The 15,788-nt window shown below is 35.8% G+C and overlaps 1 protein-coding gene across 7 annotated transcripts in view; it reads right to left on the minus strand.

Annotated features, from left to right (window-relative positions):
* DNM3 (dynamin 3) overlaps positions 1–15,788 on the minus strand; it is a 513,949-nt gene that overhangs the window by 90,346 nt on the left and 407,815 nt on the right. For 6 of the 7 annotated variants that reach the window (XM_054693472.1, XM_054693473.1, XM_037506477.2 and 3 more), the window contains one exon: positions 11,263–11,374. In XM_054693472.1, the coding sequence (XP_054549447.1) occupies positions 11,263–11,374 (112 nt within the window). Of the gene's footprint in view, positions 1–3,845; positions 3,858–11,262; positions 11,375–15,788 lie in introns of all 7 variants that reach the window. The other variant, XM_037506478.2, reaches the window with a different exon arrangement.

The raw sequence follows: 15,788 nt of genomic DNA on the forward strand, positions 1-15,788 counted from the left end.
AGATGTGGTACATATATACCATGGAATATTACTCAGCATTCAAAAAAGATAAACACATGCAATTTGCAGCAACATGGATGGCACTGGAAGGGATCATGCTCAGCGAAATAAGCCAAAAAGAAAAAGAAAAATACGGATGGTCTCACTCATAGCAGGAATCTAGAAAACTTAAATAAGGGACCAGGAAAATGAATATAAGAAAGTGAAAATCAAAATCAACAAAAAACTATGAACCAGAGACACTTTTTGGGGGGTGGGGTGCGGGAGGGGAAGGATTGGGGTCAGAATGGGGCGTTTGCAATTGTATGGGGGAATATAAAAATAAAATTAATATTTAAAAAAAAAAAAAAAAAAAGAAATAAAAGGAAAGGAAATTCAAAAAAAAAAAAAAAAAAAAATTGAACCATTCATTCTGAAGCAAGTATTCTTTTTAGTTTTTACTTATTTTTCTTCATCAACATAATTAAGAACTTCAAGAGCTCTTGTTATTTGATTCCTTATATTTTAGGTTTTTTCTCTACTTTAAGCTTGCCTATTTGTTATCAAGGATACTTAGCCAAAAATCAAGTCTTTATTAAATTTCTAGAAAAACCTACCAAAACAGGGTATCAAATTAAAAAAAGGAAATAAAATATCTTCTCACTAGGACAAAATATGGAGACTACTTTTTACCTGGAGGCCTCTGTTCTAAAAATGACATTCTGAGTTACATTCATGCTCAAAAAACCTATTAAAAAAATAAAACTTCCCTGTTTCTGTATATATTATTCACATTCCCAAAACTGACACAGGAAGTCCTAAATTCTGGTCTTCCTAATGAAGACAGTGACTTGGAATACATGGTCCAGGAAAACCCCTCTAAAGAGGAGACAGACTCTACCCTAAGCAATTTAGGATATCACTATGCCAACAGAAAAACATTTTCAAAGGGAAAAACAAGTAATGGGTCTGAAGGAAAAAATTTTCCTGAGAAACTGTGATCTCTTCACAAAAATGAAAACTTGCTTTTTAAGGAGAAATAACAAAATACATGTAATTGTTCAAGGGAGAATGAAACTAGGTGTTTTGTTCCATCATGCATTCATAATATAAACTGAAATGTGCATCTTTTGAAGAAATTTGTTTGCTTGGAGTTTACAGGACTAGCTCCCAAAACATTAAGTGTAATCCAAAGATGGATGAAGCAGATCAATTTAACTGTCACAGAGCAAAATGAATAGTAGGGTTGTTGCATATACCACAGAATATGTGTGTGTATGTATAGGTGTGTGTGTACACTATGTTTAATGTATGAAGGGAGATAAATCCATCCATTCTGTTCATCTACTAAAACATTAATTGAACAGGCTTCCTTCCCTTTAGAGTCTGGTTAGTATCAAAAATAATAAAATGCCATTCATGAAATAAACAATTAGCCTTTGTGAGTCTAAAATGAATCACCTTTTACAGCTGGCTCACGTATATGGCAGGCAACAAGTCAGGTATGTTGCCTTGGGGACAACTCAGTACAAGCATTCCAGCGTCAAAGGGAAAAAAGAATCTCATATTCTCCTTTTGAAGACTCCAGCGCTATACTCTGGAGACGCACAGCTTGTATTCCAGTGTTTTCCATTTAAACTGAAATTCTAAGCTAAAGGAAAATAGCATGCAGATGTGCTGTTTGTGATTTGAGGCAGCTCTTTCTTGCCAGAGTCCATGGTCAGTAAAATGAGCATATTTTAAAAGTATTAGCATTGTACATTTTTTGCAAGCTATCACTTATTCATAACATAAACAATTAAAAATTAAGGCACAGGGGCAATAAATACCAGCACCTCCAAAATAACTGCTTTAGAGTAAAAAATCAAAATGGTAAGTGCTGTGTCTTTGGTTTTCTTCAACCAACACTCTAACCAGCACCCAAAGACCCCCATAGCACTGTCTCCACTGTTCATGATACAGATGGTAACTGGGTACCCAGAGGCTCTGGGGCAGGAGGGGGGCTTTGGTATTATTCTGGAGGTGACCATAATGAGCACAAGTTCAGACATTTTGAGTTGTATTGTTCATTGTATTATAATTTATTTGAAAATCAGTAAACTGTATTAAATTGAACATTTTGTTACACAGAAGAACTTGACCAAACAAGACACAACAAATGGATGGGCGCTGCTATGGAGATGTGTTTTCTCTTGGGAATTTTACAAATGAATCACTAGAGAAAAAGTCATCAGTGAATCACTAGAGAAAAAGGCAAATGATAGAAGTCTCCCAAGTGGTCTAAGGGTTAGCACCTTCCCAAAAGTGACAGCACTGATTCCCTGATCTTCAGTATGGAGAGCCTTGCCATTAGAGCACTAACATTTAGCTCAGTGTACTTTACAAACAAACAAGAGATGCAACGCATGAAATTCCAGAGAGAGAGACTGAATGTAATGTAAATGAGTAATCATGATCAGGATGTTTACTACTCACAAATTAAAAGACTTTATATGGTATAAGAACTAAAATGTGGGTTTTTATCCTTTGTCCAAATGTTTTTCATAAGAGTAGTAGTATTAATTAGAAATATATTCCCTTACTTTGCATAAGAATTCTTTCATTAATTTCATAGGTTACCTGTTGTTTTTAAAAATGTGAACTATCAGTGAACTGAGTTCACTGCTTTGCTCCTTCACAAATGCCTATCTTGTACTTTTCTTGTATTATTTTTAACTTTATTAAATATTATTACTTGGGTCATAAGCGGTTATTCAAAATATAAATTTATAAAGTGACACATTTTCAATACCAACCATTTATGTCAGCTTATTCCATAATAGCACATTCCATCAAATTAAACTGCAAGATTTCCCACATTTGTTTTACATTCTATATGTATGGCTTATGAACAGCAATTTTGATGAATTCCAGCTGGTTTAAATATGCAGGCAAACCCTTATATAACAGATTCTTTTCAATTCTTATTGTATTCAATGAGGTCCATTTTAAGTGGGCCACCTGGTAAGAAGCACTAATAGTTCTCCATAGAAAAAAGAGAAAAACAAATCACCCCACTAAACTTAAGACCATTTCCCCCGACTACATACATTACTATTATATAAATAATATTAAGTGAAAAGTAGTTCAAATCTTTTGGAAAAGTCGAATCAAAATTTAAACCAACCAGCAACCCAGTGAATTAAATTGCTCATTGATCTATTTTAACAACATTAAAATAATTTCCATCATTTGTGTGTGTTGCCTGGTTTCACAAATCTATCATACACATTTCAGTCTCCCCCTCTACTCCCCACACCCTCTGCTTCCATCCAGCTGGAATACATCAAGGGCACAGAAGCCAAGTCAAATGTTGACCCCACCCTCCTCCATCCATTTTAAGGCACCTTCAAAGCCAGAGCACTGATCTAGTTCAGTTTCACCAGCCATCCTGCTAGTTAAGACTCCAGCCTGAGGTTTTATAACTGCACATTAACATGAGAGCTTTGATTTCTGCTCAAAAACTTCAGCTGCACTGGGTTTCATCAGACTGTTGTAACTTTCTGCAGAAGAGTCCTCATTATTAAATCTTCACAATTTTTGCTCTCAGTGTTGATCCTCGTTCCTTAAAATATCAACCCCTCTGAATTGCCCAGTAAGCAACATAATATTTGAAGAACATATTTCCCTTCCAAAAGGTCAAAACCGAGCAGCCATTATGGCAGTCCAAACATGTTTTCCCAGACATGATCATACCCTGTGTCATTTGTGCACCGTCACAGACAACAGTCATTTCAACGTACACAGAGACACTCTTGCCAAGACACACGAAAGAGGGGAGAGGGGGCTGCAGAGGCAGAGAAGTTACAATAGGACAAAGAACTTACTTTGTTGTTCCCCTGTGCATGTAGCCGCAAGGAAAAAAGCAAAAAAAAAAAAAAAAAAAAAAAAAAAAAAAAAAGAAAAAGAAATATGTTAAACATAAATTTATTTTAAAATTATGAGGTTTTTCATGCTAGACCAAAATCAAAACAAATAATTTAACTATTCACTGACATCCTATATGTACACATACAGCACCTGGAGCTCATGGACAAGTCAAAGAATTCCTTTATATTAAACAAAATCATATATTTATAACAGCAGAAAATGATGACAGAGATTTCCCCCTTTCTTTCTACTTGAATACTTGGGGTATGGGAAGCTGGCCAAAAAGCATTGGTTTGAATTGGTAATAAGTGAACTGTTAGCATGAAAGGCAAAGTATTTAGTATGTCAGCTTGCCCTTTCCTGACAGCCCCTCCTCCAACATGCCAAGCGGTGGAAAATTTCATCAGCCAATGCATTTTTAAACAAACACTGCATCCTTGGTTTCAAAGAAGGTGGAAAAAAAAAGGGAAAGAGCAGAGGAAAGGAGTGGGTGGTTCTGGGGAGACAGGGTAAGCAGACCAAGTTACGACCTCCATCTGTGCCATTCCTTTATTTTGTAAATTATGAATTTTGTCTTGGGTTGGCATGGGAAATGAAGACTGTATAGTGGGGATGCTGCCAAAACAAACACTGGTCCACATTCAAGAAAATGGGTCTGAAAAGGTTAGTCACAAGAATGTAGTCATTTCTTGAAGGGTCAATGTGAATAGAGACAGAGAGTAGCCAGCGACAGGCGGCGGGCAAATGGCTCTCCTGTTTCAAACTGGAGCTGCAAGGATATGATTTATTATCAAACAATTTAACTCACATATGGCTTAAAAAAATAAAAGTGGTGATTCATTACTCCCAGGGCAGCCCGAGTCCTTGCAAGGTCAGATCCTATGGGGGAGACGTGATGGGGGTATGGGCAGGGAACAGAGCTGAACTCTTCCCACAAGGATCCCAGAAGGAATTTCTCACTGAGAAGCAGAGTTGAAGGGAGCTGTTAGGGAAGTGTGTGTCTGTGGGGGAGACGGAGCATAGGTTGGACCAGAGATCTGGCATTTAGCTTTAAGCGAGCAAGTGGATGAGAAAATGATATATAAAGAGTTTCAGAGAGTAGTAGGGTATTTTCTGGAAAACAATGGCAATTGGTGACTCTGGTAATTAAAATGATTAATCCCAGAACCATCATGGCCATACTATTTCATAAAAACATAAATATGAAGACACTGATAAACTAATGCAGAGAAGCTTCTTGGCATTGTGAATTGTCATAATATAACAGTGAACATCATTGGCTTAGTGATCCATAAGTCATGATATGAAAATGAATGAAGGGGGAAAAGAGTTTTTCATAAAGAATAGGTTGACTGTTAATAAAGACCCTCACTGAGAATCTTATCAGGAATAAAACACTGTTTTGGAAAATAATAGGACCCTGGTAAACTCCAAAGAAGAGAGATTGCATTGCTGCAAATACCTCAAACAGATGGAGTTTACTGCATTCCACAGCAGTGCAGCTTTTGATCTACCAAATAAGTTTCAGGAGTTCAACCAAGTATTTTTGCACATTAGGGAATGATTGAGCTTCCCTGCTCGAAGGCAGATGGTTCTGTTTGTAGTGGCAACAGTGATGTCACAGAGCACCCCTTAATCCTTAAATAGGAGAAACCCACAAGCGGAGGACATGGTGTGGCTTTGACATGTCTTATTTTCTTCAGTCATTTCCCAATTGTCTATTCTGAGAGAGGCATAACCGTCATGAATGGTGAACTGTAAATGTTTTATAATAATTCCCTCCACTACTCTGTGTAGAACAATTTATATTTAGATCCCTGAAAAGACTTCCATTGAAGAATAACTAAGTTCCTTTGAAACTGGTCATGTAGCTGTTCTGAGTTCTGTGGGAAGCACTGTTGAGTAAGCTAAGAATAATGTGATGTGTAGTGAGCCTAACTTCAGGCATCTCCAGTCTTATATTATCACTCAGCTGAATATAAATGTACAAGAGTAGTCATCCCCACATTAAGAAATATTTAGGGAGCTCTGGGGCCATACCTCTTCTCCTAGAAGATAAAGAGATCCTCTCCTATAATTGTTCTTTGGGAATTATAGTCTCCCCCGAAGGAATTTTTGAAGTCCCAGAAGGACTTCATTGTAAGATGGCCTCAGTCTCCCACGCAGTCTTAAAAACAGAGGCCCAGTAAAGTTCTGCAGTCACTTTTCATCTCTTAAGAAAACATATACTGTAAAGGAGGGCACCTATCTACATAGCTCATAGAAACCTCATAAAAAGTTCCAAGGTGTGAGGCTTAAGACATAGGCAAAGCTGAATTTTGCACCCAATGATATCCAGAGCATGTGCAGATCTGTGGCTTGCTTTCAGCTGGCCAGCAGGTCTGCCTATCACGGCAGGGTTGTGAATTCTCACTGCCTCCCTTCTGGCATGGTTTCTCCAATCACTCCTGCTTGACCTAAGGTCCCCAGGCCAGTCTCTCCACAGGGCAGCATTACCCAGGACTCCCCTAAGCAATTCAACTCCCTCAGTCAATGCTGGGAAATTCTCCCCCACATGTCTAAATCCCACTGATAGCTACCAAAGAAAAGGGAACTACTCAACTGGGAATTACAGCTTCATGAACACCTTGATGATTTTCAATAATAATAACAATGCACCCATGACACTGAATATTCAGCTGTAGTCACAGCACCAAGCTGTCTTCATCTAATCCTCTAAAATCACTAATCATTGTTTCTTTGATTTTCAAGAAGAATAAACAATGGGAGCATTAGCTAAGTTGCCTGAGAAGCAGAGCCAATAAATGGCAGGGTCGGGATTCAAATGTGAGTGAATGTGACTTAAAATCTACCTCATTTCACTGCATGCAAATGTTCCAAAGAGTTTGAATTCTTTAGTGCTTGCATAAGGCATTATGTGAGACTACTATGCCAGAAAAATAAGTTATTTGTTATATCACATTTTGTAGACATTAAATCAAATCCATATTTATTTGTATTTGGACTTATAAGAAAACATTTATATGTGTATGTGTTGGTAAAATAATCTTTTATAAGTTCTTAAATTATAATCTATACTGATAAACACACAACACACTCAGATACATGCTTCTTATTTCTGTCTCATCAGTAAAAAAAATCAATTCAATTGGAAACATCTTCACTTTAATACTGTAAAATCCTTTATACTTATTTAGCAACGGTAAACATTATCATAGGTTAGAGCTTCAATTTAATGGCCAAAGGAAATAGAAATAAAAGAAGAAAAATTTGCTAAATCCAAAATCAGAATTAAGTATAGCTTTAAAATACTGTGGCCATTCGGAAAGAGCAGATGATTGGTAAAATGCTAAATTTGTGGCTCAGAGAGATTATGTGTAAGTTCACAGAGTTAATGGTACAGCAGGAAACTGAATTTAGGACTCTTCCATTTTAGTCCACACACTATACTCAGAAAAGAGGCCTACATTTCAATTTAGATCCAGAGAGATTAAGAGACTGAAGGTAGTTAGAAAATCACATGGAAATAGAGTCAGACTGGTATGTTTTATACAGATATCCACTGCAGATTTATCACATTATAAAGTAATTATTTATTTGCATGCCTCTCTTCCACTTTACTTGGAGCTCCTATGAAATAAGACTTAATTTTTAAAAATCTTTGAATCGCTAGAGTCCACCATAACAGTGATGGATGAAGGTAAGGAAGGAAGTAAGAGAAGAGGATGGAAGGGAAGGAAAGAAAGACAAAATTGTAGAAAACTCCAAGAGAAATAACCTAAGAGAAAGAAGAAACAGGGCAGCAGAACATTATGATGTGAGTGACATAAAAACATTCCATCATATGGAGGTGATAGGAAAAATTGGGTAGGGAAAAGCACACCATAAAAAAGTATGCATAAAAAACCTTAGTTGAAAAAATATTTATCTAAAACACTATTTTACTCATATTTGAGTGAATACGATTTACCTAATTGGAGTCAAATTTATACAATTTTTAAAATGATCTATGTGGGATTGTTTTACAGTCAAAATAGAGGAGTCTTGCTCAGAAACTAGATTGTTTTGAGTCTACACTCATGTTGAACATGACTAACAAATGTTTCATTATTAGGGTTGTGATTGATTTGCTGTTGACTCAATGGTTTATTGATGTAAAAAGCAAAATAATGCATTAGAAGTCTAAAAATTTACTGAGAGAGACACATCTGTTGTTACTGTAATCTGACTTATTCTTTAAAAATCTTTTAAATTATGAATAACTGTACCTAAAAGCATTCTGCCTCCTAATCTCAGAGTGTTCACAGAGTGGAATGTTTAGATAAGCATTCTACTTGAATTGTTTTCAGTAGTTAGCTGCCATTTAAACATCTGAAAGTCAAGCAATCGTGTAATATAACCTAAGGAACTACACAGTGCAAAAGAAATGCAAATATTGTTTATGATGAAAACTGAGAAAAGCAACGCTCATGGCATACAGCCAAGTTTAATTTCCTGTCATCTCTTTGGTATGTAGTTTTAAAAAAAAAAACTTTTCGTCTCTTCTTCCACGCAGCTATACAGAACATGTGTTTATGAACAAATTTAAATGATGTGAAGAGAATCAAGACAGATTGTATAGAACACCTACATTTACTTAAAGCTGAGCATTCTGATAAAAAAAGTATTTCATTGAGCGTCTTCTTTGTAGAGTTTAAGAAACATGAAAACTCAGATTTCCAAAGACAATTCACAGGGGGATGGGTAATTGTACTTTCTCCAAGACAGTTTTTACCTTACAAGAGGTGCATTATATAATTTCTTCAGCTTGTCTAGTGCATTAAAATTAGTTTAAGTTATAAAATCATGACTTAAGAAAACACAGCCATTACAATATTATAGTTGCATATGAGAAAGATAATCTATAAAGATACACACACATACATATTGGTATTTTATATAACTAAGCATATTTGGAAGATAGAAAATGGCATGAAGACTTGTTAAAGAAAGTAGGCTTTGATGAAAATAATTATCATCATCATCGTCATCATTATAATTAGAAACCATCAACCTCTTCTGTCCTGCCTCATTGTATTCTAGATATACTGGTGTTCTTGTTGTTCCTCTAAGACTAACCTGGCCTTTTTAAAATTTTGTTTTATATATTTTTTACATCATTTTTCATTTTTGTACAATGTATGTGGTACATATAGACAATGGAATATTACTCAGCAATCAAAAAAGATAAACTCATGCCATTTTGCAGCAACATGGATGGAGCTGGAAGGGATCATGCTCAGTGAAATAAGCCAGCAAGAAAAAGAAACATACAGATGGTCTCACTTATAGCAGGAATGTAGAAGACCCAAATAAGGGATCAGGGAAAACCTGGCCTTTTACTTGGTGATCTGCTGCCACCAATAATCTTTTTCAGACTTATTATTTACCCTCCCCCTTCCTTCAGGAGTAGTCTATTCAAATGCTAATTCTTCAAAGGGACCTGGTCAACTACACTAAAATGAAGCTCTCTAGTCTCTCCTTGTCTGTCTGTCCCTTTAACTTGCTTTATAATTTTTTTTTAGGCTGCAAAGCAAGAGATTTATTGATAAATAAGAAAGGTAGGAAAGCTTTCTGAGCAGAGAAGGGTCCCTAGTAGGTAGCTTGCTCTATCTTTTTAAAAGAACATTGCACTCTCTTAAATAACACAATACAATTAATTACAGTAATTCTATTTTTTTAATTGAAGTATTATTGTTTTACATCCTTGCTACTGTTTTGATAGTATAGGATTTCCCCCCTTAGGTGTAGTCACCATAGCACTCCCACCACCAAAGCACCCATAGCCCTCCACCATAGCAATTATACAGCAATTTTTTCACTTGTTTAATGTCTGTTCCTTGGGACCAAAAGCTCATTGTTCACCTCAGCATCACTGGCACCTGGAATAGTGCCAGGCAAAAAAGAGCAAACTCAACAGGCTTCTGTGAAATGAATGAATAAACAAGGAAGTATATGTGCATTTTAAATATAGAATGTTTGTAAAACTAAGCACATCACCATTAATGAGTAAGGCAGAGTAATAAGTACTGATGAGAATTAACATCAAAAGTAGAATGGTATTCTAATTTTTAAGTGATTTCTGGTTATGTATACACACAAATATTTATGCACATAACTGGAGAAAAACAGGATATTATAGGAAGCCTACATAGATACCTCTGTAACTGGATATCATATCAGGAAATGGCCTGCGTTCACCTCATTTGGAAGGCACAGGGTATTTTGTTGGGGATTCATTTTTTTAGACATTAACACAAATGTATGCTGGGATTGAATTAAGAGCTCAAAATGACAGAAATAAGGAGAACATTTTGCACAAATCCTCAATCCTTTACCCCAGGAACTCTGTTGCATTCCAATATAACCTCAGAGCTATGGTCAGGTCTGATCTCCTGACCACCTCCAGGGATGCTTCAGTTTTCCCATCTTGCACCCATATATCTGACTTCTCTTGAGAAGACTCTAGCTCCACTTGAGGCCTGGAAAGGACCCAATTGTCCTATAAACTGATACAAGTAGGTACCATATAGGTGAACCTGGGCTAACTCTCCACGGCTTAAGTCTCAGCACTTTAGTTCTGTGGGGAAACTGGGTAATATGACATCTTGGGGAAAAGCAGCAGATAAGCAGATATCTGTACAGTTAGTGAATAGTTAGTTTACATATGTTGGGTGGGACTTTGAAAGTGTTAATCTGGACTACTCTGTGTAATATTACAATTTCCAAACAACATAAATTGAAGGTTTATTTATCAACTTAAAAGAGAAAAATGTCTCCAACACACTTGATATTTTCTAATAAAGTGGGAATAGCTATAATTTTTGTTCCTTCACACTCATGACATTAACCAGAGTCTGTGCATAGATATAATTATGGTTATAGGTAATATAGACATAATGCAAGGAGGTAGGTTTTTATAAAAAAAAAAACCTTTAAGAATAAGAAAGACCAGTATTATGAATAATGATATATATATATATTAATTATGCCTATGTGAGGAGTATTGCAAACTGCTTGTTTGAATATTATAACAACTATGGAATAATATATAAAAGAAAATGAAACTTTAAAATGAAGAAACTCCCTCTTGATCTGAGACCACATATATTATGCTGTATGGCTGACTAGGGTGATTTTTTTTAAATAAACTGTTTAACTTCTTAAAATAGAAAACAGAATGGAGAAATGAAAAAATATATATATATATGCAAAGTACCAGTTAAAACAGTGCCAGATTAAACCAGAGAGATCTAGTTTCTTCATCTATAGTATATATAATTATGTTCTCTCAAACATGGTTAATAACTTAAATAAGAGAGATATCCAACTTACTAAAGACTTATCAGGATAAACCCCAGCTCTTAGTAGCGATGCCTTCCAGCTGTCCACGTCCTCCTGTGAATCGCAAGCCAGCTCAAGGAAGCGATAGTCTTTGTATACATTCCTGGAAATAAAAAAAAATCATGTGTTTAATTTTGAACCAAATTCAAAATGATTTCATATCATTGCAGACAATGATACAAATGAGAGTCCAATGGAGGGTTCTCCAACAGTCATCGAGAAAAACAATAACAATTAGCTGTATTTAAAATTAATTAGCAAATTCTTTTGTGTATGCATTTTATACTTAAGAACTCACATTGAAGAATTCAGAGGCATCTGTACTAGTAAGCATTAAGTATAATGGAAGGTAGCTAGATCAGGTAAAAGGGGTCAATTATATGATGAAGCTTAGAAGTGGACTTTCAGTGGTGAATTTAATGTCATATATACAGCTGGTGATATCCAATGATGCCCACCTGAAACTCATAATGTAATGTTATTTTGTTGAATTGTTTTTTAAAACCCTGTTGGATCTAGTTATAAAATAAATTAGTCTTATCTCTTTCCACCAAAAAAAAAAAAAAAAAAGAAGTAAAGGAGATACAAATGCTCTCAATATGATACACTGTGCAAACTGATGCAAAGTTCTGAGGGGAATGGATTTTGTATTAGCTACATCAATATTCTGAAACTATTTTACAACTCTAAATGTTTCATAAAACTTTAAAGTGCATGGAAATAAACTTACACACCTAAAATATTATGCAAGATTCAAAAGAGAAATGACGATTAATATTGTGAAAAGGAAAGATTATTAGCCAGTACTTAATATAACAAAATAGTACAAAAGATGTAATACATGCCCATTTTGATAAAATTGGAAAGTAGATAAAAGCATAAAGGTTGTAACATTCATCCATTTCCACTATTGACAGATAACTTTATTTCTTTAACAGTTTTCACACAGTTGAGGTTCTCTCCTCCTGCTCACCCATATTTCTTTCTACCTCTATCAATTGTATGTCCTTTTCCACTATTACTATATATAGTCAGCTAGTAATGCCATTACATCTTTATAAGCATCAACTTTATAAGCATCAACATAATATTCATTGACATCATTGTATAATAATTTATTTAAATGCCTTATATTAATTAGTATTTTTTTCTATCATAAGTAATTCTTAAGTGAATATCTTATCCATAAGCCTTTGTAACATTTACTTTTATTTTCTGAAAACAGATTCTTATAGTTATTGAATCAGTTGTGTTAGTTTTTTAAGACTGTGACACACATTCCCAATCATTTCCCAGAAAAGACAATCTAACTTGGCCAGATAACAGCAGTTTACAAGATTAACAATCTTTTTCCATCTTGCAATCTCCCAAGATGTCTCATTTGTGCATAATTTCCACCTAAGCCCAGAGAGCTCAGATATTTATACTTGTACAAATCTGCCCCAGATTCATAGTGTATTGACTTCCCCATTTAAGAGTCTCAAAGATACCTCGATATGAGTGACTAACTTAGTGGTTTCCAACTTGGTTCTCTTATGCTTCCACTTCACATCACAGCAGGATAGGCTAGATAATTTGGTAGTGATCCTGACCTCTTCCACTCTCTCATATTTCTTTTCCATTTTAGCCCTTAAAAGTATACTTGTATATTGACCACCAGTTTACTGTGACCTCTCTTGAAATATTACAATAGTCACTTTTCTGGTTCCCCAGTATCACACGGCCCCTTCCATTTTTTTTCTTTACACTGAATCCTCACAATATTCTGAAAATATGAATCAGGTCTTTTTACCCCTAGTGTAAAACACTCCAAAGGCTACCTGCTTTTAGGAAAATCACACTCCTTATGAAAGCCAACATTACCTTCCTCTACAATTTCACTTCATCTCTGTTCTCCCTTGCTCTTTCTGCTCTATGTCTGAGCTAAAATGACAGCAAAGGGGAGAATATTTTGCCCTCTCTGTCTGCAGTTCTCTTTCCTTCCTTCATTGAACAGTAAACATACTCTTTTTTTGAATCTATAGTTATAGCTTCCTCAGATGTCACTTCCCTGATATTCTACCATGGCATTTTTTTTTCATACATTTTTCATATTTCTTTTTTTTTTTTTTTTTTTTTTTTAGAGGCATGTTTTTTATTTATTTATTTGTTTGTTTGTTTGTTTTGTTTATACATGCACTGGGTACAGTCAGAAGCGCGGGAGGGTGAGAGAATTCACCAGAGCCAGAGTGGGGAGCAGAGCAGGCAGAAGGACCGAAGTACACTGCTGAGGGGAGCAGCGGGCGGCAGGAGAGGTTTGCGCGCCATGTGGGACCCTCCTCCGGTGGCCGGGGAGCAGCCGGGGATCGAACCGGTGCCGCAGAGGTCGCGGGCAGCTTCGCAACCCAGCGCTCAACCGCTGCGCCATCAGGGAGGCCCCATTTTTCATATTTCTATTTACCCGTCCTTACCATAACACTAATCACAATTGTAATTCCAGAATTACATGTGAGCTTCTTTTTTTCCCTCTCATCTATCTATCTATCTATCTATCTATCTATCTATCTATCTATCTATCTATCTATCTATCTATCTATCTATCTTCTGTGAATGATACGGTCTATCTTCTCAGCTTTTTCATAAGCTCCAGTAAGACAGGGAATGTGTATCCTTATTAGGCTCATCATTACACCTTAAAGATTCTGAGGAGAGAATAGCTTAATTATGCCCTACTTCCTCTTCAGTTGCAGCTTGGGTCAAACACATTCTCTAATCTCAGATTAAGGAAACATGGGGACTGGTACTCAGGTAGAGGGTGTGAACTAGGTAGTCATTATGGTACTTCCTGCTGTAGTCTGAATAGGCATGTGAGGGCCACAGCAGGACAACTCTAAAACAAAGACCAGCATGTGGCAGTCCCTGGTAGAGCTGTCCTTGAATGATCACAGGACCCTTGAGTGCGCCCCACTTAAGGGGCTGGGTTTTATCTACTCTAATACAGAAGAAAGGCTCCCTTCTGGTGCCTCTATAGGTAACTGATAACTTGCCTACTGTTGGCCCCTAATTACTGAGCTGTCTGTACCTTCCCACGCTCATGAGTTCAGTCCTCTTACAGTATCCAGCAGTTGGATCTGTGCCATAATAAACAAAGGAAAATAAAAGGACACCTAAGGGGTTCTAACAGCCAGAAAGAAAGACTGAAGAAAGCAATCAAAACTGAAGGGAGAAAGCAGAAAAATAACATGCATTGGAAGCAAAGCATTAAGACTTTCTATAAATTAAAAAATAAGATTTTCAAATTAACATATTGAACTGATTAGCTGAAAGAAAGGCTGATCAATGTTGAGATTAATAGATTTTAATCTCCAGTAAAAGATATGGGAAAATATAAAGATTGAGAAATTTTATTAGAATGTGAAGGAAAGAGTCAGCATATCTAACCTATAAATAGGATTTCCAGAAAAAGAAAAGAAATAGAGAATAATAATTATAAAAGAGAGATGTATCCTGATTTTAAGAAAGATCCAAATATATACACTGAAAGTGCAGTTTCAGGTGGAATTAAGGAGAAAACACACCACATATGCATGTCCAAATACAATTCTTGAGATAAAAAAAATATTTTGACATCTCCTATAGACAACAGCAAGTTGTTACAATGGAAAAAAGAATTAAACTGGCACTGGATTTTACATTCAAAATGTAGGAGAAATGAAAGATATTCATGTGCTTTTAAGAAAACTGCAGACTGGAGTCCTCCCTCCACCCAGGATATCACCACCTACCTAATCTGGGGCATAATTAGGACTATAACAACTCCAAAGCAACCACCTTCTGGCAGAGAGGGCTCAAGATGAGGAAACACCGAGAGGAAGAAACCATAGTGAGCAACAAAACTTGTAATATCATAGAGTCGAACCAAAATAGACACACAGACTACGAATGTGAGATCTACAGGTTGACTAGGAACTCAAGTAGAAGAATTAGAATGCAACAGGAATTCTAATGGTCTAAATCTGGGAGGGTGGGAAGAAATAAAAATGCCCTCAAGCTCTCCTTTGGAGAGTGGGGAAACAAAGAACATCATCTCTCCTCTAGGGTGGAGAGTGGGGAAACAAAGGAATCTCCGAGAACTCATGCTGTTGGGAGAAGTGGGTAAGGAAAGAAGTAGGAGCAGAAACTAGACCTGTGGAAAATATATGTGATAGTTTGTCTTATAGAATAATAATGCTACATATTGATGATAAAGGCAAATATGAATGAAATAAAAAGGACAGAACTCCCAAATTGAAAACATGAAGGAAAAGGGAAATTAATAGTATCTTAATGAAATCACCAAATGGTTTTCTGAAAGATGCGCTCTTCTTTTCTTATTTAAAAAAAGAAACAATAAGAAAATTTAATAAAATATTAAAAATAAATTTAATATTTAATACTTAATAATAAAATTAAGTATATTCATTACGAAATTAATGCAAATAGATTGAATTCTTAGTTAATGTAGGCTAAAAAAACAAAACCCCAAAATACACTACTAA

The sequence above is a fragment of the Talpa occidentalis genome, unplaced genomic scaffold (genome assembly GCF_014898055.3).
Source record: "Talpa occidentalis isolate TD23 unplaced genomic scaffold, MPIMG_talOcc4v2.1 talOcc4.12, whole genome shotgun sequence".
Classification (NCBI taxonomy): Eukaryota; Metazoa; Chordata; class Mammalia; order Eulipotyphla; family Talpidae; genus Talpa; species Talpa occidentalis.